This window comes from Neodiprion virginianus, chromosome 3 (assembly GCF_021901495.1).
Source record: "Neodiprion virginianus isolate iyNeoVirg1 chromosome 3, iyNeoVirg1.1, whole genome shotgun sequence".
Lineage (NCBI taxonomy): Eukaryota > Metazoa > Arthropoda > Insecta > Hymenoptera > Diprionidae > Neodiprion > Neodiprion virginianus.
Genome location: NC_060879.1, coordinates 33031989 through 33058855, shown reverse-complemented (window position 1 = coordinate 33058855; position 26867 = coordinate 33031989). Strand labels below are relative to the sequence as shown.

General features: G+C 41.1%; 4 protein-coding genes across 18 annotated transcripts in view; all 4 read left to right on the top strand.

Moving 5' to 3' along the window:
- LOC124301049 (uncharacterized) overlaps positions 1 to 970 on the top strand; it is a 97467-nt gene extending 96497 nt beyond the window's left edge. For all 12 annotated transcript variants that reach the window (XM_046755705.1, XM_046755716.1, XM_046755709.1 and 9 more), the window contains 2 exons: positions 10 to 306; positions 466 to 970. In XM_046755705.1, the coding sequence (XP_046611661.1) occupies positions 10 to 306; positions 466 to 555 (387 nt within the window). In that variant the 3' untranslated portion in view covers positions 556 to 970. The remainder of the gene's footprint in view (positions 1 to 9; positions 307 to 465) is intronic.
- A 1700-nt stretch (positions 971 to 2670) lies between these two features.
- LOC124301058 (alpha-tocopherol transfer protein-like) lies at positions 2671 to 8245 on the top strand. Of its 2 annotated transcripts, none has more exons than XM_046755732.1 (5): positions 2671 to 2853; positions 5709 to 5847; positions 6051 to 6210; positions 7023 to 7492; positions 7810 to 8245. In XM_046755732.1, the coding sequence occupies exons 2-5, from the start codon at positions 5709 to 5711 to the stop codon at positions 7959 to 7961; spliced, it is 921 nt and encodes a 306-aa protein (XP_046611688.1). In that variant the 5' UTR covers positions 2671 to 2853; the 3' UTR covers positions 7962 to 8245. The 2 variants fall into 2 exon arrangements, with proteins under 2 accessions (XP_046611688.1, XP_046611687.1); XM_046755731.1 differs by lacking the exon at positions 2671 to 2853 and adding an exon at positions 4491 to 4677.
- A 1199-nt stretch (positions 8246 to 9444) lies between these two features.
- Positions 9445 to 19024, top strand: LOC124300299 (endoglucanase E-4-like). Its single transcript, XM_046754246.1, has 6 exons — positions 9445 to 9944; positions 14764 to 15004; positions 15789 to 16067; positions 16667 to 17007; positions 17247 to 17496; positions 17777 to 19024. The coding sequence occupies exons 1-6, from the start codon at positions 9909 to 9911 to the stop codon at positions 18061 to 18063; spliced, it is 1434 nt and encodes a 477-aa protein (XP_046610202.1). The 5' UTR covers positions 9445 to 9908; the 3' UTR covers positions 18064 to 19024.
- A 331-nt stretch (positions 19025 to 19355) lies between these two features.
- LOC124300298 (uncharacterized) lies at positions 19356 to 24619 on the top strand. Of its 3 annotated transcripts, none has more exons than XM_046754244.1 (13): positions 19356 to 19493; positions 19652 to 19786; positions 19860 to 19952; positions 20029 to 20193; positions 20252 to 20386; positions 20477 to 20712; positions 20771 to 20911; positions 21012 to 21103; positions 21196 to 21427; positions 21515 to 21736; positions 21901 to 22122; positions 22338 to 24068; positions 24147 to 24619. In XM_046754244.1, the coding sequence occupies exons 1-13, from the start codon at positions 19397 to 19399 to the stop codon at positions 24390 to 24392; spliced, it is 3747 nt and encodes a 1248-aa protein (XP_046610200.1). In that variant the 5' UTR covers positions 19356 to 19396; the 3' UTR covers positions 24393 to 24619. The 3 variants fall into 3 exon arrangements, with proteins under 3 accessions (XP_046610200.1, XP_046610199.1, XP_046610201.1); XM_046754243.1 differs by having other exon boundaries at positions 21901 to 22185; XM_046754245.1 differs by lacking the exons at positions 19652 to 19786; positions 19860 to 19952 and having other exon boundaries at positions 21901 to 22185.
- Positions 24620 to 26867: the final 2248 nt, after the last annotated feature.

Here is a 26867-nt window from a genome sequence, read left to right as displayed (position 1 = left end):
TGGTTTCAGACCTCGCCGAAGGACACATTGCTGGTCGTAGCAGGAATCTGTTCCGCCGACAAGAAGCCTGTTCCATTCTACGCCAGCGGACCGGGTGCAAAATCGCTTCTCGAGGCCCGTTCGGTATGGGATCTTCCCGGTGCCATCAAGAGCGCTGTAACCGGAGGTTGCCGAGGTGCCGGATGCAGAGTTCGCCGCCATGACCAGACCTTGCCTGCTCTACCACGAGTTCCCGCTCTGATGCCAACTGCCGAGGAGGGCGACGCTCCTAGCCTTCGAAGAGTCGGACGGCAGGACGAAGCCGCGGTACGTCTGCTTCTATCACGCCGAAGTCACAAGTTGGGACAAAGAATATCGATGAATCGAATAAGAGACGCTTATCTCCATGACTGGTCCGGGATAACGGGTCACATTTAATCCCTACAGTCATTTCGACTTACCGTGCATATCTTTTTATCCTTACAGGCGGGCGCTACGGATATTTCGGCCGACGCCGTGACAATGATGCTAAGCCTCGCGACTTCCATCGTGGCGACGCTCGCCGTCAAGTTTTAGAATTGATCCATTTTAAGCCTCGCCTGTCCTCTACCCGCCTCGAAGATCCCTAAACCCTCCTTCGTACTTGGCTGACTGGTTTTGAATATGAACTTGAAATTCCTGTCGCCATTTCGCTACCATTGATCACCACTCGTGGAGCCGACTACAGTCGCAGCCTGCCTTCGGATCGCTCGGGTATAAAAGTTGAGACGGGCTTATGGCGATCTCGATCAAGTTCTACATCGACTGTGTTCACAAATTTTTCGGTGACTTTTGTCAACGAAACCTTGAACGATTCCTCGGAATCGTGGATCATGTTTATTTTTCGTTTCGGAATAGCCCTGAAGACCATGTTCTTTTGACAACTTGTTTTCCCGTCTTTGATTTTGTGTGTATCGTTGAAAATCGTCAAATAAAAATGTTTGCGTTACAATTTCTCGTTATTTTTATTCTTGAATTTATTATCACTTCATCGTCTATTTGTGGTAAATTTACGGAGAATTATCTTTTAAAATTAAGGAGAAGCACACCGTTGGTAAATTATATCATATACACGTATACGTAGTTTTTAATTAGCGAGGAAATCAGAAAGCGTGAAGGTGCTGCGAATCGTGAGTATGACGTCATTTTCCCCGGATTCCATTTTGTGCAGGAAATTAAACAAAAAAAAAAAAAATAAAATAAAATGAACAACGAAGACTCAAACCGCGTCCGACTTCAGAACTATCATGCGATAACGATGTTAATTTTTATTCGATACATTATTCCATCCACGAGTTGTCCACCTTGACTGGAGCCGAATGAATTGCCTTGTCACCTGAGTCCACTTGAAACTAGCTATCACCGGACTTTGTGCATTCAACTACTCGCAGGACAACATTTTGTTCACATCCTGCAGTATTACCTTTTCAATCAATTATACCTGTCAACGGGATTCGTACTAATACCTAAATCAAAATTTGTCAAAGATACTTAGTAAAGTTAATTTTAACCCAAATGAACGATAGACGTGAAAGACCTAAATTGTCGTAGGCTTTTCCGCTGGTAGGACAGTAAAGTTGAGGGGATCACAAGAGAAATGAAAGACAGTAGGAAAAAAGGAAAGAAAGAAACGGTTCGTTGAATATTGGTCAGCGACTTTTTTTCTTCATTCAATTGTATCAGGGAAAGCTATGAACTTCGGCAACGTGGCATAGTTGCTACGTACGTTTGCTTATGCTTAAAAAAATCTCTTCTGGTATCATTTACACCGGTAAGATACATGGGAATTGTAAAGCTAGGCATTTGTTGCAATTCTCTTTGTTGCAATATGTCGTGAATATTTGAGTAATTACAGTAGGTATATCACTTGTATTGGAAAAACGGTAGCGGCATAAAGACAAACTGCATGCTCGAACACGACTCTTCATTGATAACAGCTTTTGATGAAGCTAAAGACAAGGTTCGACATTTTTCTAGATGTATCCTAGATTCTGTACCATATCTTTATACGAATCCGATTTTATGTTTCAACTGACGCTGCAGATGTATGATACTTTTGGTAGACCTCAGTCTGACAAATACACGTACGGTGCGTATCAGAGAGAGCGCACGACGAATTTACTTGAACAAGAATGAACGATAAATCCAATTAGATTGTCCCACTCTTAAATTCTTAGGTATATGTATAAATCGTGAATTTGTTTGTTATTTGTTCTGTTTTTGTTCTGATTCTAGATCGTTTTACCGCCTACGCTGAGTGTTTAGTTCCTGGCTCGACACCCGACTTTTTATCAACTACTTTTGCTTATTACCTGAACGAACGCATCATCATTCTAAGAACATCAAAGAATGCATGGTAATTACTGGGGTTACAAGATTGCAAAAAATTTCATTGCATTATCGCGAATCAGAACATCTCCACATCTTCAACAAGAAGCAGGCAGCCAAGTGCGAATGAGAATTTTTGTTCCGTTCCGTACTTAAAAAAAATTACTAGTTTCTTCTTAGCGGAAAATTGCATAATCGTTTGCTTTTTTCAACTCCACGGCAGCCGCAAACAGAAACGATAATATGAGGCATGGAGTTCCCGGGAGTAAGGGATACATTACCAGTGGTGGGGTTTAGTCTGATATAAGGAGAACCGGTCCCAGATACCAGAGTCCCACTCTCTGGACATTGCACAGACCGCACCATCATCTTCCCGCGTTTCTCCACGCGATTTCAACGGTCCGTTCATTTGTCGGTAACAAAACTCGTTTCAGCGAGCTGAGTTGTGTCTAGTTCACTGACTGTTCTCTCACTATACGGTCGGAAAGGGCAGTCGTCGCATTCAAGGTAAGAAAAACCGCTGTTTCGATTCGAGGTGAGTGTCAGTTGAAAAACCTTGTCTCTTTTGCGGTGGTATGGTGCGTGAGTGAATCCAGTTCCGAGTTGAGATATTGGAACAAATTCAACATCTTTATCAAAACTTTCTTTCGTGCATACTTGAACGTAAATGTTAACTTGAGAACTCGTAAATACGTATTTCATAATACACCCGCTTATTCAGTTCACCTTCATGTAACCGAACAAACGTCTTTTCCATGCTGGATGTACACCGTTCGGTTAATAGTTGGCGTAATTTAGTTAAATTTATAACGTTTAATATAACTCTCTGAACTCCGCTTAATAAGCCGTGTGGGATGAAGATAAAAATCTGAATGTAACAGAAGTTCATTTCTCTTGGTTGCCAAATCTCACGTCCTTGACTGTATACCTTTTCTCTTGGTTACGTTGAGTCCCGAGTTGAAATTTCATCGCAGTGCCTATTAAAAGTTTTCCTTTCTTTCTGTCATCAATAATTCACCATGATAGTTCAGTCGCGTTTAGCGTCTTCCGTGACGTAGACAACGTAAACAGGTACAAGAGCATTTAAAAATCCTGGCAAAATATTATTGCAATGTGGATTTCAACGATGAGTCTCTTGGCTCTGCTTTTAGCGCAATGCAGCAGAGAGAAAGTCGTAACGACGAAGCTGAACGGCGTTCAACATTCGTTTCTTATTAAATGAATTTTATGTGGCTTCACCGCATTGTGTTATGTACGTTGTAGGTATATTTGGCGGAAAAATATCCAAATCGAGAAAGTGAATGGCTCAAGAAAACGATTGAACGCAAAAATATTCTTACGTTTATTTCTCGACTCCAAAAAATACGGTATTTCTTACATCCTCGTTACGTGTTACGTTAGAATAGCTTTCACTCTGGCTGTATCGCGTCAGACTGTATCAGACTCTCACTACGAATAGAAAGGATAATAATGTTCTCTTGCAGAGAAAAAAAAAACCTGAATTGTCGAGTTATGAATTGATAATTGATAATGTTGATTCATCACCATCTATAATACAGAATAGCTGAATTTCATGCTGATAAAGATCGTGCCGTTGACTGCAAGAATTTTCTCCGAGTATCAAAACTACGGTATGATGAATAAAATGTTAAGCATTCACCTCTCAATTCGCACGTAGGCGCGACAAAACCGGTTGGTTCCTTAGTAATCGTGGAATTTAGTGACTTGTTGATGGCGGTAGAGTGATCGCACGATTTTAGCAGGGTCAAAAAGATATCAAATTGCGTCGAAAACAAGTACCAAGGCTAATTTTGCCAACGTGTTGAGTAAACCTGCTAGCCGAGGTATCTAATAAAAAGCAACAGTGACATAGATATACTTTTCGTAGTCAGACAATTCCTACCGTCGGGCATTAATGTTATGTGCCTGAGTGTTACGTAAATGTTGAGTATACAGCACAGGCATCGTATTATCTGTTCAAGAATCGTCGCAACATTTTATGAATTTTAATGGTACCTAAGCACATATGAAATTTCATCAGAAGTGAAAAAAGTAGAAAGACAAGACTTCTTAGCGAGCGAGTGGATATCGTGCTGCGAGTATTATCCTCGCGTGGAAACGTGACGTAACAAACTGCGGCACCTGTGGCTCCTCGCGAAACGTAAATCGAGTTGCCTGAGCAGCAGTAATGCCAGTAATGCAATATCCCCCCGGGCTTTCACCACACTTGACGGAGGGCTAAGAATCCATGCTTTCATTCGAGACAGCCAGAGCTGAATTTTGGCTACGCCTAAAGGCTAACGAAAAACAGGGAAAAGGCAACACATGGCGGTATGCGATTGTCACTATCAATTATTGCATCAAATTACCAATTCCACTGCGTCGTCACATCTCAATGAAACCGCAGTGCTCCACGTGTGGACGTTTTTTCCCAGGGAAATACACTTTTTGCTCAATAAGCTATATAAACACTGAAAAACCGGTACGCCTGGCACAACTGTAAATTATGCAAGAACGGTGCATTTTTTTGACAGACAGAGAGGGGGAAAATTCCGTAACACATATATAAGCGCAAAATGGAGAAGTCGCGTGATCGAAAAGACATGTATTGATAGTCTTGCCACACTTTCAACCGATGCGGAAGAACTGCACGGTCACAGTCGAATTAATTCATTGCCCAGCATGAGTGAATTGTAACATTATGCCATTCTCTTCGAAATATCGCGGTCTGCCATTGCTATCTCGCATCTGCGTAGATTGCGGTGTTGAATACTCGGCACGTAATCTATATTGAATGTTGCGTGATCGCATTGTCTCGTCGGAAGATGGTAAGGTAACCTGGGATACACGTGACGCGGTAACTTGACAATTCAAATATCCAGATCTCTGTTACCGCCGTGCGTTCGTTCGTCTGAATCGTTACAAAATATTCCATTCTCATTTATGCTTACGCTTATCGGTTAGTACTTGAGAGTGCTCAGCGCTTGAATTTCAAATTACATCTAAGGATATAATTGCACGAATCCTAACATATACATTCAATTATAGAGACTCGGGATATGAAAAACTGTTTCGATAAATTTTATCCAACATATTGTGCGAAGATACGTTACTTCCCACTGTTCTTTATTTCCAAATTGACCATCGTTGAAACGTAAAAATTTTATCTTTAGACAGCACGTGCCGTCAAATCTTGTAATCAGTTGGCCTATTTTGCCTACTTCTTAGGAACATGTCGTTGTTGCTTACTAGCTTATTCACCTTGGATCTTCGTTCAAACCTGAATAAAACTGTAATAATTATATGGCACCACTCGTAAACGTTGCATGAATAAGAATAAGAATCAGAATATCTTGTTTCAGATGTTGTTGATACAGCCGACAGAAGAGATGTCGAAGCAGATCCGGGTCGAATTGAACGAAGACCCGACGACGCGCCAAAGGGATTTAAAGCTGATTAAAGAGTGGCTGGCTAAGCAGCCTCACTTACCTGTCTTCGATGGTAACAATTTATTTCTTATTATGCCAGAAATCGTATAAGTATTTTTCATCAAGGGCCAATTATCTCGTCTCCGAACAATTCAGCCACTGATAATTATAATCCGAAGCTATCTTTAGCGAAGATTTGTTATTAACATTCTTATTCCTAAGACCGAAGGGAAATAACGAACGCGTAATTACATTTTATTGATTTATTTTACACAGATGACTTGAGGCTAATGACATTTTTGCGTGGCTGCAAATTCTCACTGGAGAAGTGTAAAAGAAAGCTGGACATGTACTTCACCATGCGTTCAATTGTACCTGAGTTTTTTTCCCAAAGAGATATCACCAGGGCGGAAATGAGGGAGATCACGAGTGTTGTGTAAGCTATAATTCACGTACCGTCATGCGGTATGATGACTAATTTCTAATCCTTGATTAGCCAATGTCTATGATGAATATGGAAGCTTACATAACAACAAGCCAGACCCAAAAGTGGTGTAAGGCCAGCGCACGCATCATTTCTATGCGAATGTAATTTATGGGTGCTAATCTCCAGACATAACACTTTCGCTCTAAAGTAACTTGAGGTTGGATATATTCAGTTGATAACCGGAGGCTACCACTTAACAATCGTACTTTCGACTACTGTAACTTATTTAAAGACACTTACAATCCCCGATGTCGTTAAAAACTGACTGAAGTCGCCATTGGTATGTTAAAATCCGGAGGAAATACCCTACAGGTATCACCTGAGAACCCTTGAAGGTCAATGTCAATTGGCTTAGATCGCTGAAAGTCATTTGTACACCATGGTCACATGGAAAGTTACTATCAACACCCTACAGTTAATCACGTATATCAATTTTCAAATGTATAACATTTTGAGTATAGAATAGTCTACTGAATTCATCAAAGGTCAGAGAACTTGATTAAAGATATTTGCAGTTATTTGAACAGTAATCTGAAGCTCCAAGAGTCGCTCTTAGGCATCAACTTGGCACGAATAGCCAAGCTCCCCCCCTTCCTTGTTCAGGAAGCACTATCAAATCTTGGAAATCCCAAACGAGTTTGAGTAACAGGCCATTAGACATTGAGTTTGGTTCGCGCAGCAATTAGTTTTATTTGCAAATGTCGTAAACCGTACTCCTCAAGTAAAGTTTAGCTGAATAAAGATATGTTTTTTTTTCACAGTCAAATTCCCCCGCTACCAGGATTGACCAAAAATGGCCGTCGCGTTATCCTGATGAGAGGAATCGACAAGGACATCCCAACGCCCAACGTAGCCGAGGCGATGAAATTGGTACTCATGATCGGCGACGTTCGTCTCGCGGAAGAACTCTTCGGGGTTGCCGGTGACGTCTACATTTTGGACGCTTCCGTCGCGACGCCTACGCACTTTGCAAAATTCACACCTACAATTGTGAAAAAATTCCTTATATGCGTGCAGGAAGCTTATCCTGTAAAGCTGAAGGAAGTTCACGTGGTTAACGTTAGTCCATTGGTAGACACGATAATAAATTTTGTCAAACCATTCCTAAAGGAGAAAATCCGGAACAGGATATTCGTCCACAGCACTTTTGAAACCCTCTACGAACACGTGCCCAAAGATATTCTACCCTCAGAGTACGGAGGCGACGCAGGACCCATTCAGGCCATCCACGGTATTTCGAATTCATCTCTAAAGCGTAAATTTTCTTGCCAGAAGCTCGATTTATAACCAGAAAATGGGAGTCAAAAGCCCGACAGAAATCGATCGGGTCACCAGACTCGTGGTCAAAGTTCAACGAATACCGCGTTGAATATTACGGAAGCTTTTTCGTTAGCAATTGATAAGCTATCAATGGTACTTTAGATGGCCCAAAGTTGAAACGCTATTGTAATGAAACTTTCTCAATGCCAACTTTTTTCTCAATTACTTAAAACCGCAGCAAACCGTTAATTGGCCCCAATTTCTTATTACTGTTATTGGTTTCTTCAGATGCTTGGATCAAGAAGCTGGAAGATTATGGACCATGGTTCGCTGCCCAGGAAACCATCAAGACAAACGAGGCTCTTCGCCCCGGTAAACCAAAAACACAGGATGACCTCTTCGGGTTGGACGGCTCATTCCGCCAACTCGTCATCGACTAGTGTCCCTCCTAACTTCTCTTTCAACTCCCACTAATCTATCCATTTCACGAATCCTCGCCACTTCTCTGTTTTTTTTTTTTTTTGTTTTGCTAATAAAACTTTTAAGAAGCTAATTTTTGATATGCGTCGCTGAGCAAGTGATCGAAGCACCTTCGCCTGTATCTTCCTTGTCGCACTTACACATCACATGATATTGGAGTCTGGTGTAACTATTTCTACAACTTTGTACAAACACATATTTTCCAGAAAAATATATATTTATACACATGTGTATATATATCCTATGTGAATTTCGTTTCTCGACATACCTATAAACAATCAAAAACGATCAGAAGCTAGATTAACGGGATTTTATTCAACACCGTTCTTCTTGGCCACAGTTCCAACTCGTGAGTGCTCAATCGATCAGCTCTCACCATAATTACCCATCATTATACTATTCTTCGATTGGAGAAAACTTGAGAAAAATCAAGGTCAACCGATTCTTTGGTTTCTTCACGCTTGTGGTATTTAAGGAATTGATTTGAACCGTTGGTAAAACCTGGTTGTACAGATCGCTGCAGATGTAATGCCGCCTCGAGAGAAAGTTGCATTCTAAAGGGTAAAGAGCTATAATGGCTAGCCGCTTGAGCCAGGCTCGATCCCCTTCAAATCGGACTATGTACTAGCTTTTTAACTCTAATTATCGCGTTACGTAAATACAATTTTTTTTCGTATAATTAGCTGGAAGCTACGCATTTCTTGCTACTTATTGCGAACCATTACACGCTGCAGAAAGTTCTCCACACTTATTACCTTCAATGGTTTAACTACCAGTCGTTTTAGCTCGAAACAAGAATAAAAACTTTTCTAATTTACTTATAATTCAGGTTGAAATATTTCAACCAGTAAGTCCCGGTCACTCATATTCAGACCAACTTAAACATGAGGAGCAAATTTTTATCAAAACGGTCAGATTGATGTTGCAAAAAGGTTCGAAGTTGCGAAGTGTTTGAAAAACGGGAATAACTAAACGTTGACTGCATATTTGTCAGCTGGTAATAGTTATTCGTGAACAAAAGACTTCTTTTTTGCACCTCTATAAATTGTACTCTCTGACAATCGTTTTACGCACGAACCACCGTATAACGAAACAAGCTAATCATACCAAGTCATTATCGCCACACGCTGAGGGCTCAAATTCTCTGATAATGAGGCAAAGAGTGAGTTGCGAGCTATTCACAGCAGCGGCGCTCTTTCTTTCACTTACACTAGCCGAACAGAGTTGGTCAGTCAGTCAGTCAGTCAGTCAGTCTTCAGTCGTCTTTGGTGTCAGACAGTGCGTGAACAGAAGTCTGGTAGTTGGGAGTATTCGTGGTGGACATGCTGATGGACGTGCGAACGTGATACCAAACCTCGGAGTAATAAAAACTTTGGAATCTTTTGAAACTGTAAACAAGTAATTCAAATTAGTAAAGGAAATACGTAGATAAGAAGTGTTCATTTAGTGAAATTGTTGGACGAAAAATGTCAGGTAGTCGTGATCAATCGGCTTAACAGATCACCTTTCAAATTGAACGAGTGTCGCATGATCATTTTAACAAGTTCAATGCAATTGCATTGATGACGTTTGAGTCTGTTTTTTCATCTTATACAAGGAATGACCGGTGAGTCGAGTTTCATCACCGGAGAATTAATATATATTATCATCAACAGCTGTGGCACGGGTGAAACTTGAAGTAAAACAAATCATAATTGTGTCAACCTTGGACTTGTTTGCTGTGAATTACTTGATTTTGAGCATCGCGAGTATATTCCTGCGAGGAATGTGAATGTTGTGTTGTGTACTCAAAACGGGGTGGTGAACCAGTTGAATGTGTCTAATGGAGGTTTAGCTAAAAGCACTCCGGAAAATTAGACAAAAGCGTCGAAAAAATACTCCGAAATACTAGGAAAAACTACAAGAGGATGACTGCTTCGTACACAATCTGTAATCGCCTCACGGTAAGTCCTCGGCCTCATATACATCCTCATTCCCGCTTATGTACGCGTCGTATTCTCTGTTCACAACACGAACATCGCACATTTATAATCCACTCTTGTAAATAAGTATTTCGAGTCTTGACGTTTCCATTAGTCTTCCAATTGCGTCAATGTCACCAAGAATTTTTACCGGTCCTCTAAGAATCAGTTACCTTTTTTTTCATGCTGAAAGCGTACAAAGCGAATGCAATATTCTCGCAATTTATGGTAATGGAAAAACTCATCGAGTAGCTCGCTTCAGGCTTACACAGATTATATAATTACAGATATTTCATTCATGTAAAAATAGACTCATCGTTTAAACGCTGGTTAAATGTTAAATTTCCCAGCTTTATTGGACCAATTCGCCAATTTTCCTCCTACGCCAAAACTTCAAATACCGAAATTTTCTTGTTATCCTTTAGTGCATATACAGTGTACTAGTGATAACTATAAGCGACTGTCAATAAGCAAATGTTAGCGGTTGAGTTTAATAATTTAGTTGCATATTGTGGAATTCTTAAATCAACTAACAAGTCGGGTCCTGGTATGTGTGTGTGTGTGTATGAGTATGTGATACTTGAAAAAGTTTCAATATTTTCGACACAGATCTTTTTTCATTTCGCGATCGATGGCATCCCCGAGGGTGGTCTAGTGGCCGGAAGCCGCGCAGAGTCGGCTCAGGTATTCACTTCCGGTATGTCTAAAGCAAGTCCACCTAGCATCGAATCTAGCTATTCGGCGACCAAAAATCAGTCTCACATTTGCTGAAGATCTCTTACCATCGCGGTCCATGAAATTTTCATCAATAATTGTTTCCAAAATTTCTTGTTAACACAGACATGTAAACAACAAAATGGTGTGAAACTTTCCGAAACCAAGAATCATTTCAATTGAAAGATCAGTCATGACTTGCGCGTCAACATTTTGACTCATTGTATGCGGTTTAACGACGTAATATCCATTCATCTCAGGTCATGTACTATTCCTGGTAAAATTTACGAATCGGCAACATAAATTTACATGCTAAATACTTATGCGGTGAACGGAGATAAAGTTGCTTCGATCAGTCGACAAAAAAGGGGATACACGTACGTTTTTTAAAGCGTTGACTAAATGACAAGATTATTTCTGAAGTAGGACGAGATGTTTTATGCGAGCGGCGCAAGAATCGCGATATAATTGCATCGGATTATCAGTGTTACACAAACTCCAGGAAGCCCACGTAATTCCATTCTCATTCGTCGGTGCACCGACTCGCTAGCCACACCTCATTCCAAAGTGTGTAAAGATTGCACTTAGGCTGGGGTGGCCTTTCCCACCTTATTCAAACCTTGCTCGTACATGCACCAGGGACACAAACCTCGGTAATTACATGCATACCAACACAACGCACACACAGACGCAAGTTTTCTGCGAACTCCAGGAGTCGATGGCCCCAGCTGCAGTCGAGTCCCATCTTGGTCCTTCGGTCGCTGCAGCGGCGGCAACTCAAATGCTCACGTGTTTACTCCTGGCAAACATTCGGCCATCGGTGTTCACCTCAAGTACTGCAATTACTCGGCCCGTTTCTCGATCGCGTTCCACATCAGGAGCCGCAAATCCCACTGGTCATCGAATACTTCGGACTAATGGGGTTCACGCTTGATATTAATTCCGCGTAATGCTCGGTGAAATACGTTGCATGGGATGAGCCACGATTGCAGCCAGTTTTTTCGGAGGGTAGATTTTCATCGGGTACCGAATCGCGGTATTCAGATGCTATTATAAAAGTAGGCCGATCGCGAACCTTGTCACGTTTCAATCAGTCATAAATTTATAGATTGCGGGAAAAATGTTTATGGCGTTAGGAAATTTTTCGATTCATCTAAGGATCACTTTTGCTTAAGTTCTGGTGGATATATTCTGTTCGCACCTTTCTCAGAGATGGCAATATAACGTATTACTCTAAAAATGTGATCGGAGAAATTTCCTCTTCACAATTCCAACGTAGAAATAGGCGGGCGGACTTGGCCGTCTGCTGAAAATGAGCAAAACACGCTATTTTTCAGCGAATGAGTGCTAGTTGGAAAATGGCGAACCATTTCTCCACTAGAGGAACAAAGGTTTCGCCATTTTTCAACGGGCTCTCATTAATTGAGAATTTGCTCCTTTAGAGCAGGCGGCCAATAGCATAATTTTACATTTTTATTCTAAAAAAAACATTGTGTGCAACTCGTGGGCAATGACGATTCTGAGTTCGTATAATATCCGTTAACTTCATACTCACTCAGAATCGTCACTTTTACCCACGCGTTGCACAATCTGTATAGTATTAAAATAAGCCAATCATTAAAACAAATTATCGTCGTTGCTGCCGTTCAGGGTCGTTACCTTCACCTCGAGCACTGCTCCGGATGTATTAGTTTCACTACCAAGTATTGAACTGATAACGCGCGTCTTGGAATTAGAAAGACATTAAATCTCCATCACCTCAGAATCTGAATAATTGATCGATTCGCGTTTCGCCAACTCATCAAATGCGCACAGTGTTCAATCATTCGCAACAATGTCTGCAACGTGATTTGATGTCGAGAATCCATCGGATGTACAGTCTGGTCACAAAACGCTGAAACAAACAATCATTCGGTAATGGATCGCAAGAAAAGTCAACAGAGATAAATATTTTTGATTTAAATGTGGCCTTGAATGGCTTTAACAAACAAATTTCGGCTATTGAAAAATTTATAAGGAACACGTTATTTTTCGGAGTTTTAAGGCTAAAATGAAATTGCTAAATAACAAAAGGTTTATTTTAGTCGTCCATGACTCGACAAAAAGTGTAATAAGTATACTGTATAAATTTTTCAATTACGTATTGAGCATTGTATATTTTAACTAATTACATTTATTGAAATCGTACAACATTGATTCCGGTAACTGACGAAATCTATCTGTAACGATATACGGAGAATTCATTATCGGAGACGCGTAATTCATCCTAATTAAAATTAAATTATAGAATAATTTAATATATTCTGCCATTGAGGCATTCAAACAAGCTGTTACGATAATGCGATTTCTATAACGTTTTTGACGATTAGAGATTTTCAGTGATTTTAGTGGAATTAGTACGACTGATTCGAGTTACACTTATGCGAACCTTGTGTTTCTGTTCAATGTTATACTTTGATGTTCCTCGAAATCATTTATTGTTAGTGTTATATTGATATTATCTCGGTACAAGTTTCAACCCTACAGTAAAACCTCCGAATCACAACATTACCATCCCTCAAGAAAATTCGATTCTACGATTTCACGAAAATCTTTCCTTGCAGGACCTCTGAGGTTACCCAAATATTGCGGTTAGTCAGTAAGGAAAATGTTTCGGCAAATTAGGAAACAAGAAGCTGTAACTGCTCAGACCGTCGATGAGATTCGATGTTTTCGCCAACTTTTCGATGTTGATTGCTTCAGGTTTTCCAAGAACGTTGAGGATAAGAGTATAAAGCGGTAAAATAAAAATCCTGGGCTTCTCGACAAACAAAGTTTCTACGCTGAAATATTCGCGGTAAAAAGTGATGTTCAACTTTTCCTTAAAACTCGGGAAATTTCGAATCCCACGGGTCCTTACGGCCACCCTGCAGCTTGTACGAAGATCTTAGACCTCACAGGTAGGTGAGCCTGACGTGAGGAGCGGTCACGGAACAGTAATATTTTCTCGTCCTTCTCATTCCTCGGGTTTAGTTAGGTACGGCACGTCCGCTTTGGTCGGTACTCGCCACAGGCGCTTACGACTGCAGGATTTATCGCTCACGCCTGCGGAGACGGCCTTTCGATACCTAAACAAGTGTGCGCAGATCCGCGTGTGCCAGGCACTGTTCGGCATGCGTGTGCTTATACCGTCCAGAAACGACCGAAATATTAATTACGTTAATAACAATGGCTGGCCAATCCCAAGGCGACGACGTGCGAAGCGAGTCGTACCCTCGATCCCAGGATCTGCTCGACGCCTCCCGCCTTTTCCTTCTCTTTTTCAATCCCTTGCCTGCTCACGTTTGCCAAGATCTATCGATCTGTCGTCTATTTTAGTAATCGAATCGTACATGCGGAGTGAACTGATCGGCAAACTACCTGCAGATTTTACTTTGTTGACGCTATTCAAAATTACACGTATACCTACTCGGATCGACGATGCGGAAAACGCTGTTGACGCGTAAAAATATAATGTCGAAATTTGTTTGCCCTTTTATACGTGTTACATTTTTTTGTTTCTTGTTTATACGATTAGAATATGCAGGCAATTTTAATCACACTGGGTAAGTAGCAGTTGCGTAGCTTCGCAGCTGAAAGATCTTATCACATGGGTATAATAAAATGAGGAAAATTTTTGAGCCGTGTGACCAATGCGTTGGTTGATTCTGTTTTTCTGTTGTTTGTTTCATCAGATAGGTATAATTGCCTTTGAATATTTTTCTTGGGCTTATATGTCAGTTTACCACAACGTAAAATATTATTGTCAATTATCATAAACTGCGCAGAGCCGACCAACGTTTTGCGAAACGTTTGCAAATTTACATCTCTTACGTAATTTCAAACTGATGCGATTGTTAGCAACTAACCATTCTTCCAATTTGATCGATTCAAAACTCGTTGTCACTCAGATCTGCGGAACTACAGTTCCGTAACTCACTGCACGGGGATTGAATGTGTAATTCAAGATTGCATGAGTCTCGTCATTGTTGAAAAGAGAAAGAACAGTGTGTTACACGTTGTTTGTGCAACTAATCTTGCACAATTGTTCTTCCCCGATCAATTTTAGATCGTGGTCGGGTTCCTGTGGTTCGCACTTCTCGGAATAAGCTTGGCGACGCCACCGTCGAACGAGGAAATCGTCGAAGACGAACGCGACTACTTCGAAGTTCTGGAGCGATCGTTGCTTTTCTACGAAGCTCAGCGGTCGGGACGCCTTCCAAAGAACAATCGAATACCCTGGAGAGGGGATTCCGGATTGGAAGATCGTGGTCAGAACGGCGAGGACCTCACCGGAGGGTATTATGACGGTAAATTGTTAAAACTGATAAACAAATGCTTTGTCACACAATACTTGTTACGAAAACCACTTGCGTGAAAACGCGGAAAATAAGTTCTAATTTTTGATAATCAGGCCGACACATATGCGGATGAATGATTTGTCGTCACCACAAAATATGGCCTAAAGGATGTTTCTTCCATTTATTAAATCGTAATCGGAACAACGGTTTCTACCACGAAGTGAAAACACTTTTATTTGAATTATTTGAATAGAGTAAAATAAAAAAATTAAATTCCTTGTGTGTATAAAAGCAATATTTTTGCTCCATCGTTAATTGTTAGTACGCGGTAAGATCCGAAGCTCAGAAGGAGGGGCAGCGAAAAATGTTATAAATGGAGTAACAAATACCGCGTACTTAAAATAAGTTCCTGAAATCGCATAGCAAATCTACCATACTCAGATGTCCGTTCAACAATTATTCATATAATTTACCCTGTCAAGATGTACGAAAAAAGTACGTTTGCGGAAACTTTTCTGTTCCGCATGCATCTACCATTCTTTCATTTAGTTGAGAGTAAATATAGTATAGTCATACCAGTTGGTCGATTTGTACCTTTGGTTTCACTCCGCCACCGACTGTGCGAGAAATTTTCAATAGAAATACGCATCCTTGCAGGCTTTCGGAATGACAAAGAAGCTCCCAGATCAGGCATTTCTCACAATTTCAAACAAAGCGGCTAACCGACGCCGCGTCTTGGTAACTGAAGTGATTTTTAACGAAGATACAACCTGCTTTTTCTATTTCTAAACAGCTGGAGACTTTGTTAAGTTTGGGTTCACAATGGCCTCTATGACGACCCTCCTGGCCTGGGGTGCGGTAAGCTGGCCCCAAGCCTACGAGGCCGCAGGTCAACTCGACGAACTACGCGAGGCGGTCAAGTGGGCGACGGATTACTTCATCAAATGTCACGTGAGCGAAGACGTACTTTATGGTCAAGTCGGGGACTTCGCCCTGGATCATAGATTCTGGGGAAGACCAGAGGAGTTGAACACCTCGAGGCCGGCTTTCAAGATCGATTCGGATCATCCAGGTATACAATGGCGCCGTGGAAGGCACGTTAAGACTTCGTACGGATTTGATTTTCGTCCTTCGAGATTTCGAATCTAGATAAGGATTTCTATAAGTTTTTATGGAACGTACAAACCGTTACGATAAAATTCAGAGCTTATAATTAGGGATACGACGTAAGCGATCCACACGGTGAGTTGCACGATATTATGAAAGGGAGCGGCCGAAGCGACTACTTATACAACCTCGTAAAATCCCCAGCCCGGTTACAGACCTGATGACTTAGAGCCAATGATGACTTAACAATGATTACTTAAATATATTCAAAAGGAGACCGAAAATTAGATAGTGGAACACGTCTATTGAAACCAGAGGTCTACACTAATTGAACGTTCGATTTTCTACCGCGAACCATTCGGCATTCATTTCATTCACACAAAAGCTAAAGAAAGCTGGGTGTATCGGAGGAATCAGTTTCTTTGTTACCAGTACGAGTATCCTTCCTTCTTTTTCTTTCGTTTTTTTTTTTTTTTTTTTGACTGTTAATTTTAATCGATATTAGACTTTGCCATGCCCGTGACTAACGACCGTCACGCACTACATTCCAATTCCAATCGACAGGCTCGGATCTTGCCGGTGAAACGGCCGCCGCCTTGGCGGTTACCAGCATCCTCTTCCGCGACTCGAACGCCTCGTACAGTGCCGAGTGTCTCCGACACGCCAAAGAACTTTACCACTTCGCCAATACTCGAAGAGGACTTTATCACGAGGTGATCAAAGGTGCAGCCCAATATTACGAGAGCATCGACTACGGCGACGAGCTGGCTTGGGCTGCGGCCTGGCTTTTCCGAGCCACCAATGAATCGAAATATCTGGAGGACGCCGAGCACCACTATCAGCACTTCCATCTGAAAGAACGACCAAATGAATTCTACTACAATAAAAAGGTGGCCGGTGTACAGGTGAGTTCCAGTTAAAGATTATACTTTATTTTCACATCTCGATCGATTTTCGAACGGACGTCAAGATGCGCTGAATGATCGTTGTTAACGGAGACTAGTAAACGAATCAGAGCGTATCTTGAGAAATTCTGCGCCGTTTCAGCACGACGATTTGCCGATTTGCGATTTAAGAAAGTAAGGACGTTTCACTTCGTCGTGTGCGCATCATTAAACCAATTATTTATTCGACTGTTTCGCAGGTTATCATGGCTCAGCTTACCGAGCAGCAAGAATATCAAAATGCCGCCCGAGCCTTCTGCGATTTTTCGGTTCGAGATCAAAAGCGAACTGCAAAAGGCCTCCTCTACATAGATAAATTCGGCACTCTTTGCCACGCAGCTAACGTAGCATTCATCTGTCTTCAGGCCGCCGATTACCCGGCTATCGGCAACTCCGAGGAGTACAGAAATTTCGCACGTGATCAGATACACTATATCCTCGGCGGTACAGGTACGAGCCATTTGTTCATAATTATATTAGCTGGTTAAACTCAAGGGCGTGTGACAATGTCCTTAATCATAGCAACGATTATAGTCACGGTTGTTACTGCGTGAACCTCGATGCTCAGAACGCTTAAGGTTCCATAGCCCAATGCGTCCATTACCTGTCCAGCACAAAACAATCATACTTTCGCTCTAGAGTATTCTTTGCTGTACCAACTTAGCGCGAGCCTCGAGCTAAATTCTTGATGTCAAAATTCTTCTTTAACAGTATTCGAATTCAATTTCAGGGCGAAGTTATGTAGTCGGATGGGGATTGAATCCACCAAAACAGGCACATCACGCCGCAGCTTCTTGTCCGGATAGGCCAGCACCTTGCGGATGGGCAGAATTTAATCGGACAGCACCGAACCCACAGATTCTCCACGGAGCCTTGGTTTCAGGACCGGACGAAGCTGACAGGTTTCTCGATTTCAGAGAAGACTATATCTACACGGAAGTAACACTTGACTACAACGCCGGGTTCACTAGTGCTGTTGCCGGATTGGCGCAGCTACTGATCAATCCTCATGAGTGATTTCACTAGCGGCGCATTTGGAAGCACGTCGTGTATTTACCAATCTGCGAAGTTCGGCCTTAAATCCAAAATACTACTTATTTATTATGCCAATATGTCAATGTTAAATCATGGACAATTATCAGTTGAGAATTAGTACAGAACTGCCGATTCAATTGATACTTGGACTTCCTTCAGTTAATATCTTATCAAACGCAACGAAATGATTCCAACATTCTCTTCCAGTCTTGGTATCATATAATTGTAAAATACGTTATTCTCAAAGCTGGGACTTACCGAAATTTTTGATGGTTGAAAATATATCAAAACTTTAAAAGCTATGAGCTACGGCGTTTTGGTACAAATCGTCAAGAAATAACTGAACCGATATTCAGTTTTTCTGATAAATTTCTTCATCCAGATCTTGACCAACGCACAAAAAATCGAATGTTTTGTTAAAAGTTTACTTTTTAATAATCTGAAGTGGAGCACGTATCGTCGTTCGACATAAGCCATCATATTTTTAAATTTAAAAATCCGGTATTATATTTATTTTCCGTAACCATCAATTATTTTATTTTTAACACGTCAAAAAAATGCTCCATTTTTTCCGTGTATAAGTGTAACACAGAAGTGTGTTTAATTTAATCAACCGGTTATTCACGGTTGGGATTTGTACAGTATTTGCAAGTGCAGAAACTTTTGCTTTTACCGTAATTAAACACTTTAAAACAACTGTAAATTAATCGAGTAAAGGTTAAGGTGCCGCAGGATCGATTCGACTGGCTGTGTTTTCGATATTCTATACGTAGATCTAGATATTACGTAATCTGTACGTCACGCGTGATAATTACACGTTTCTAGAGGCATGTACATCTTTTTTATAAATTCTTTAACGAATATCATCTACACTTGACACACGTATACCTAGATACGAGGTTTACAATATACGCTATATAGAATAAAATAATTCATGAATAAACTAACCGTCTAATGATTGGCTGTATCGAATACATCTATACAACTTATTAACTTTGCACGTGAATCACCTGTTGCGTCAATGCGATACCGTTCTTCAAATTGTAAACTGAAAACACAACAGTCACAGACTGTGTCAACGACTGCTTGTCGACAATGAGTTTGTATAAACGCTGTCGTTTGAGGAATTGCATAGTTTACATCCAACTATCGATTTGCTGCCCGTCACAGTGACGGTGTGGAAATATGTCGTCTACCTGTTGACATTGCAAGCTTCCTGTGTGGCAGCTCTGATTTCACCCTGCGCACGTCTGCGGAGACCCGTGTTCTCTCTAACCGTTAGTTGAAAGCTGACGGTTCACCCCGCGAGTTCACGATGTACCGAGATGTCCTCGTACTCGGACTCTCGATATTTCTCTTCGCGTTTACCGCCGATATCGTTCGATCATCCAACAACGATCGACTCCAGGGAGGTAAGAGAGTCATAAATTGATTGGGTTATTGGCCTCAGTGAACGTTCAGTGGTTTTGCGATATCGCGATATCCATTGAAATTGCAAAGGCGCTTGTTTTATCCAAGTGCAAAATTTTTCACACGACAACTCGAACAAAGTGCTATTTTTTTGTAACAGGAGAGGGGAATTCTAACTTCTCAAAACCTTGTGCGTTCGTGCGATGCGACCAGGGTGAGAATTGCGTGAGTCGGAAATTTTGGTGCAAAAATCCACCGTGTCCCATTATGCACTACTGTTCTAAAACGCCGAGAGGTAATTTAAGAGGAAAGAAAGAAAAATTGAAAGAATGCACTGTTTACCAGAGTTATTCAGAGCTTCTTTTCAGAATCACTGAAAGGTCCGATTACTTGTGAATCTGTTCGCTGCAGCAAGGGTTACATCTGCCTCGTCAAAGTTCGCCGATGCCATTGGGATCGGAGTAATTATTTTCTGCTCTTCACGGACTGATTAAATACACAACTAAATTAATACAAGCCAATTATGAATCTGTACAGGATGTACACAGCAAGCAGCACGCTGCGTTTCTGACCACGAATATTACAACGGTCCAACTTCCTGCGCCGATTTTCATTGCCCACCCGATCATCGGTGTATCTTGCGAGAATCCAAGTGCCCACATTCGCCTTGCAGGTTGCTCAGAAGTTGCGCTAAGAACAAAGGTACATAGTGCATAACAACTTCGTGAAAAATCGTCTTTCATTCATTTTCATCGCACAGATGTTCAAGCCTGGCATGCTAGATGCAGAAATCTGGGATGTCCTTCGGAATATGAATGCTTCCTGCGAAGACCACCGGACAACTGCTCCTCCTCTGATCCCTGCAAACATACGCCTGACTGCACAAGTACAAATGGTTAGTTTCGACTTTGAATTTGAATCTCTAGAAAATTACCTAACGCTCAATGAAATTGTGGACATTATTCCCTTCACGTTTTCTTGCCAGTGAATGAGGTCCCATTTAGCCCAGGCTGTCGAGGCTGGATTTGCCCCAGAAATCAGGAGTGCTCAGTTATCGTCCAGGACTCCTGCAAGCTTGAGCACGGTACCGAAAACTGCGAAACAACCCGTGTCTGTCGGGAACCACATGCATCCTCCGAGACGATATCATCACCTTCTACGCGACTCGTTCCTCGAGCACCTACTGCTGTGAACAATGTCTGGCAGTTGAAAACCCCTGAGGTATGCCTCAAGGTTGATAAACTTGACAAGAGCAGTGAATCTATTCTAAAAATTTTAGCCGCCGACTCGTTCAACTGTGGATGAAGGACTGTCGTTGATCATGAGGGATACAACTCTGCAAGATGAAGATGGAGACGAAAAAGTACAGATGACGCGGCAGAAGATCGGCGGAACAACCACGACTATGTACCCAACTATGGTGAACGGCTTTTCTGCCTTCAAAATGCTCAGTTTTTAATCAAGACATAGTCAAAACATTCATCCAGAACACTATTTGCAAATACGATTTGAATTTCAAGGTACCTCCAATGGAGACTGCAGCTTTTCCCAGTTATCCTCCAACTGTGTCAAAGGTTGACTCTAGACTAGCTTCCATTCCGAGTCAGACGAAGTAAGATAAGTCCGCTTATTGATACTAATCATGGTACTTTGAATTCAGGGTTTATTTCAGTGAAAATGTTATTGTTTTTTCATCCGTGTTAGGTGTCACTGCAGCAAAAACACGTATTCGCTACCCAGTGGACCAATTTATCAAGTTCCGGTCTACGTTAAATCGCCTGTGATCAAAAATGATGCTGATGTAGAAAAAGTCGTGCATCCACAGCAACCGATCGCTCCTTCAATGACAGAGTGGCTTGACTATCTCCGTTTAAAAACGGGTTTAGACGCCATCAAAATATGGGCCAAACATGCTGAGGAAAACGTTAAATATGAGGTAAATACCCCGATATAGATTCGAAGCAGCATTAAGCTGCTCCAACAGCAATACTTATGCATAGGAATACTTAACGCAATATTACAGTACTTCAAGGAATGGCTGGAATCTGTGAAAAACAGTCTGGGAAGATTGAAATTTCAAATCTGGTTGAGGGAAGTTCGAAAATTAACCTCCGATAATCCAGCCTTTCAGAAATGGCTCCTAAAAAACGATGCGATTCCTGAATCCACCAAACCCTACAATGAGGATGATAGCTCTATCCGAAAACCTTTAGTGAAATTTCCAGTGAATACGGAAGAAGTACAGGTTAATATACCGGAAGCTTACGAAACTATGGAAAGCCCTGCAAATAGTCATAGAGATTTTTTTTTTCTTCACATTGGTTTTTTGACAACGTCATTGTGCATTAATCGACTCTGGCGTTATATGAAGTGATGTATTTTTTCGGAATTTGTTTATGTCGATCACAGGTACCAGTTCTCGATGAAACTCAAACTTCACAACGTTCGAAAGATACAGATAATGGAAATGATCCTGCGGATAAAAAATTTGAACCTGGAATTACTCAAAATATTCATAACGATCAAGAGATCGGGCAAATTCAAGATCAAAATCAGCTAACTCCAGTCAAGAAACAGTCCAGAAATTCATCCATTTCTCAAGTTGAAACTGAGAGCAACGATACAAGTCTGGTAATGCCAAGAACGGTTGTAGAAACGACAACGAGTAGGCCAATACCCAAACCACGTCCTAAGGTGGAAGAAATCGATTTGACTCAAAAATCCACACGCTTGTTGATAAATATTAAGGATATTTTAGACTGACTCGAATTTGTTGAAAACATGTGCTCTCAATTACGTAGCATGAATCAACTGGAATTTTGAAACTAACGCACTATACTTTTCAGAATAACTTCGATCCTAACGTGAGCACAAATGTTCCACAACTATTTTCCGTGGATCAACAGAAACCAAATCATTTCTCGAAAAAAAATACCGGCCACCCGAGAATCAATTACGGAGAAGGTCCTTGGACCGCGTACCATCAGGATTACTATTACCTAGGACCAGATTCAGATATTCACTCAATAAAGTTAAAGAACGATTCCCTAACGGAGTCCAGGCCACGCAATTCCACGTACCTTCATCAACCACAGTCATATAAGACCGATAGCAATAGATCGGATTCCGGTTATCCGACTGATTTGTCAGAATCGCAGCTGAATATCAAGAACGACTCAACTCAGGACAACTCAGTTGACTTTGCAGCACGAGACAAGAACTTCGGGAAAGATCCCAGGGAGGATCATCCGATAAATCATTTTGTGCAGCTTAATAAGAGTAACGAGATCCTTCCAAGTGAAAATTACCGTCCAGGTGAAATGTTAATACAAGAAATTTACAGTGCCGAGAATGATTCGACGGTTGGTTCTGGATTGAACTCATCAGTGCTACTGGAAAATTCCACAAACAATATCAAAACAGGGGAGAACACGAAAGCACCGGGTGTGAAAATAAACGATGCTGTTCCCTTTGAGAATATACCTGGTAACCTATCGTTGGTAAAAAGCAATCAATCCAGCAATCACAGTGAACTTGATGTTGATTCGCCACGTAATGGGGCGAAAAATGTCGCACGGAATTTCACGGCACAAGAACCCTCCACGGCAATGGTACTCGAACATTTTCCCCCAGAGAATCAAACAGAATCACCGGAATTTCCGGCGCCACGCCAGGACTACAAAACGGTTCATCAGTCGGACCACAAGGTTCCAATAGCCCACACGTACTCTCAGAATTCGTCAGCGGACGTTGGGGTGCAAACGAAAGAGGAAAACCTCACGAAGACATTCGACTTGTTTGCCCCTGTAGCAGATCAACTCCATATAACGTCGCCGTGGGACGCGGTGCAAGTCCTCGGCCCTAAAAAAAGAACTTACTATGCTCTCATGAGGTTTCCGCTGGAACGAGTCAACGACCAGCTACAAATAGTCGGCTATCCTCTAATCGTGTCGACGACCTCATCTATCGATCAATCTGACATTTTTCACTACAATGCGGGGAGCCTTAACTCACAGCCTCAGCCTATATACCTCACGCAAAATTCTGAACCCGATGTGCCTCCAATTCCTTGGAACCTAGTTTTGAAATATCATAAAATACCCCATCGTTCACCTACAAGACAAAATTTAGATGAGGTGGAGGTTGGGAACCAGGAAGAACGGATTGATTTGAAAAATCAACCGGTCTCGTCCCAACAGGTACATAAGAAAAATGCACATACCGAGCTACACATTCCTCTAGTAAATTCTCCGCATCTCAATGCACCCATTGAGCTACAAGTACAAGATCTTGGAAGATGGCATCAGTTAGGTACTGTTCAGCCTACGCAGTATCTACGGAACAAGGTGAAGAATATTGAAGGAGAATACGGTGGTGGTCCCAGCATGCCTTACAATGTAGAAGCCACTCAATCCATGGTCGATATGCTGACTAGTGGACCACGGACCATGACAACTCCCAACCCAATGCCATCGATCTCCAATCCGAAACCCTCGGAGGTAGCAGAAATTGAGTATGATCAGTATGAGTGTGAAGAGCAAGGAATCACTCCATCTCCCACCTTGGAAACCAACCAGGTAATAGTTTGGCTCGTGATATATCGATGTGAAAGGTCAACATGTACATATAGTCTCATTATAGTTTCTCTTTTCTAGAAAGCTTTTGCAGCAGGAGATCCTTACAGTCCGAATTCGGCAAACTACGATGCCGCGAAGTATTACTACGAAAATGGTGATAAATATGGATATGACGACGGACCCTTAGGATATGACGACGGATACTCTGAGCAGCTAGAAATCAATGTAGCGGATTACGGTCCTGAGTATTACGATGGGGAAATCACACAGGGAATTATAATACACAGAACTGCCGATGAGGATAAATCGTTCCATAAGAACTGATGTCACTTTCGATGTTTCTCTTGAAATTGTTATGCAATTAAATAATAATATTATTGCTAATGTATGCTAAATATACGTCGTGAAAAAGGTGGTGCATCTGATCGAGGTAGCGATACGTAACTCTTTCAAATATGCACAAAAGTTCGCAACGAACGACTTTGAAGCAATGAAATCGAGGAAAATAGCTATAATAAACCATATGCGTGACAAACTTATTCCTAATGTATTTTGCGTCACAATTCATCGACGATGAGTTCTGATTTCTTGAAAACAGTTTGATCATTCAAAGTAATCGTAGTACCTATACCGCCGAGTCATGGCTGAAGCGTTCGTTTCTTTGACAAGTTTTTACACTGAACAGCGGTAAATTTTAGTCAAAAAAAAAAAGTAATCTTAAAGTTGGAGCAAAAGTCCCAACCAGAGCAAATTTGTACGGATCAGTTGGCGATTAATACTGGCGAGAATGAAAATTTTTCCGTTGATTGAAGTCTCGTTCTTCTTGAGAGAACGGTCGATTGACTGATGAAGTTTATGTAGAAACTCCGGCTTGTTTTACCTTTTCTTACGTATTACTCGTCCTGAGTGGCCGGCTTAAAAATCAGTATGCGAAACAGCGTATTATGAATTTCAGGTAAAATCCCGCAATTATTTCAGTTATTGTCACTTGAATTTTACTAACTATTACAGTACACCATAATTGCAAGAAATGTTCCTTCAAGTCTGTAGCAATCAATTACTTTCCAGGAGATATTCAATGGCTGCTGCAAAATTTGCACATAACAATGGAAGAGCGAATTGCGGTGAAATTTGAAAGCCAGCTGTCTGCCATATGAATATTAATTTTACTGCTTATAGTGTTGAAGCACAAGTCAAAGAAATACGGAAGCATAACAAGTGGCTACGGTACACCCGTTATTGCCAGGAATGTGAAGAAATTCATACATACAGAGTTCTCGAGATATATCTGCATCAAACAAACATCAGCGAAGTTATGAGTGATCGAAAAAGAGATTTTGCCTGGCATCTTCGTACGTAGTATGCAAAATAATTTTTCCAGTAAAGGTTCACTCGTCTTTTCTGTGGAAAAAATAAAAATCGGACCGCACATCTGCGATATTTGTCGACCAATTTAGAAGCGATTCCGGATTCCTAAACGGTAGTTTTTACGATTACACAAAAATATAATTGAGCCATCCAACTGCGGTTAATTATTGACGCTAGTTTTACGCTGTATTTCTTGATTCTTGTGAAAATTGTATTATAAGTATGCAAACTGGTTTGTACATCCTGTGCCAATACGCTTGCACAGCAATACGAAATTCTTTCTATTGTATGCAAACGACACAGCAGGAAAGTCCAATGCGCATATTATTCTTAAAGGCTGATAATGCAAACTGAGGATGTACATTCAGCGATTAGTGCTGGGCAATCCCGCTTATTCATCGATCATGTTGAACGGACCTCACGGAGCAGCAGAAGATAAGTATGGATGTCTTCACACAGAGATTCTTAAAGATAATTTTGTCCAGCAACGTGTATAACCAGGCACTCGTAAAATAACTATGACTCGAATTGCGTAATATGATCCGACTAACGAATGTTCACAATCGTATACAGTCAACGATGAAGAAAATCAATAATTGAATAAAGTAAGTTTCTGCTTTGTTATATCCAATAGAAATATCTATTTGCACTTCGTCTTGTTCAGCACTGTTAAGCAACACTGAAACACGACGAATAGCGGTAAGCAACCTGGAACAATATTCGGCAGTGGTCAACCAGACATTTAACGTCGCCAAAAGTGAAGCGAAATTTAACCAAGGAAACTGTTTACTTTTTCTTACAGTGTGATCAGTGGCCCGTGGTCGGCGGTCACGCCATACTAACTTTCGACATAAGTAAGATGATAAGTGTTTCTTTAACGGTAGCAAAGCTTGCGCACGTCTTTCTTACACTGTGTTTCATACATCGACTTGGGGCTCTAATCGAACAATAATTTATAATATTCAGTTGAAGCGATCAATAACGACGAAAGGTGCGTCAAAGTTTATAACAAGTACAATACGCGGATCGAAAGGTCATGTGCGCAGACTATAACTAGTTTCCTTAGTCACTGTCACGTTCGGTTCTCCGTTGATCGTAACGTAAATGAAAAAAATTATTCCAACACTTTGTCTATTCATTTCTCGATTTCCAATAATTCTGTACAAAATTTTTCTGAATTGCAAAAACGTGGCAACGTCCAATATCCAGGCAGGAAACTTGAATTGCTTGATTCAAGTTATGAAAGTTACACGTTCCTTGTAAAAATTTTCAACATACTAACTGCAGGAGTATGAGAAAAAATTCATATCCACCCAAAATCGCAAAATAATCACTTTCGTTTACACTGAGGTCGATAAGCCTACGCACGAGAATAAGTGCATAATAAGTTGAACTCGTGCAGTTTTGATTAACGGACACTGATTTCTTTCG

Bases quoted from the DNA above. Each gene is read 5' to 3' on its own strand.
- LOC124301058 (XM_046755731.1), top strand. The intron at 5,848-6,050 runs GTAACAATTTAT...TATTTTACACAG, and splicing joins TCACTTACCTGTCTTCGATG to ATGACTTGAGGCTAATGACA. The intron at 6,211-7,022 runs GTAAGCTATAAT...TTTTTTTCACAG, and splicing joins AGGGAGATCACGAGTGTTGT to TCAAATTCCCCCGCTACCAG.
- LOC124300299 (XM_046754246.1), top strand. From the start codon at position 9,909: ATGACTGCTTCGTACACAATCTGTAATCGCCTCACG. The intron at 9,945-14,763 runs GTAAGTCCTCGG...GATCAATTTTAG, and splicing joins CAATCTGTAATCGCCTCACG to ATCGTGGTCGGGTTCCTGTG. The intron at 16,068-16,666 runs GTATACAATGGC...TCCAATCGACAG, and splicing joins GATCGATTCGGATCATCCAG to GCTCGGATCTTGCCGGTGAA.
- LOC124300298 (XM_046754243.1), top strand. From the start codon at position 19,397: ATGTACCGAGATGTCCTCGTACTCGGACTCTCGATATTTCTCTTCGCG. The intron at 21,428-21,514 runs GTAAATACCCCG...GCAATATTACAG, and splicing joins AGGAAAACGTTAAATATGAG to TACTTCAAGGAATGGCTGGA. The intron at 22,186-22,337 runs GTGGAAGAAATC...TATACTTTTCAG, and splicing joins TACCCAAACCACGTCCTAAG to AATAACTTCGATCCTAACGT.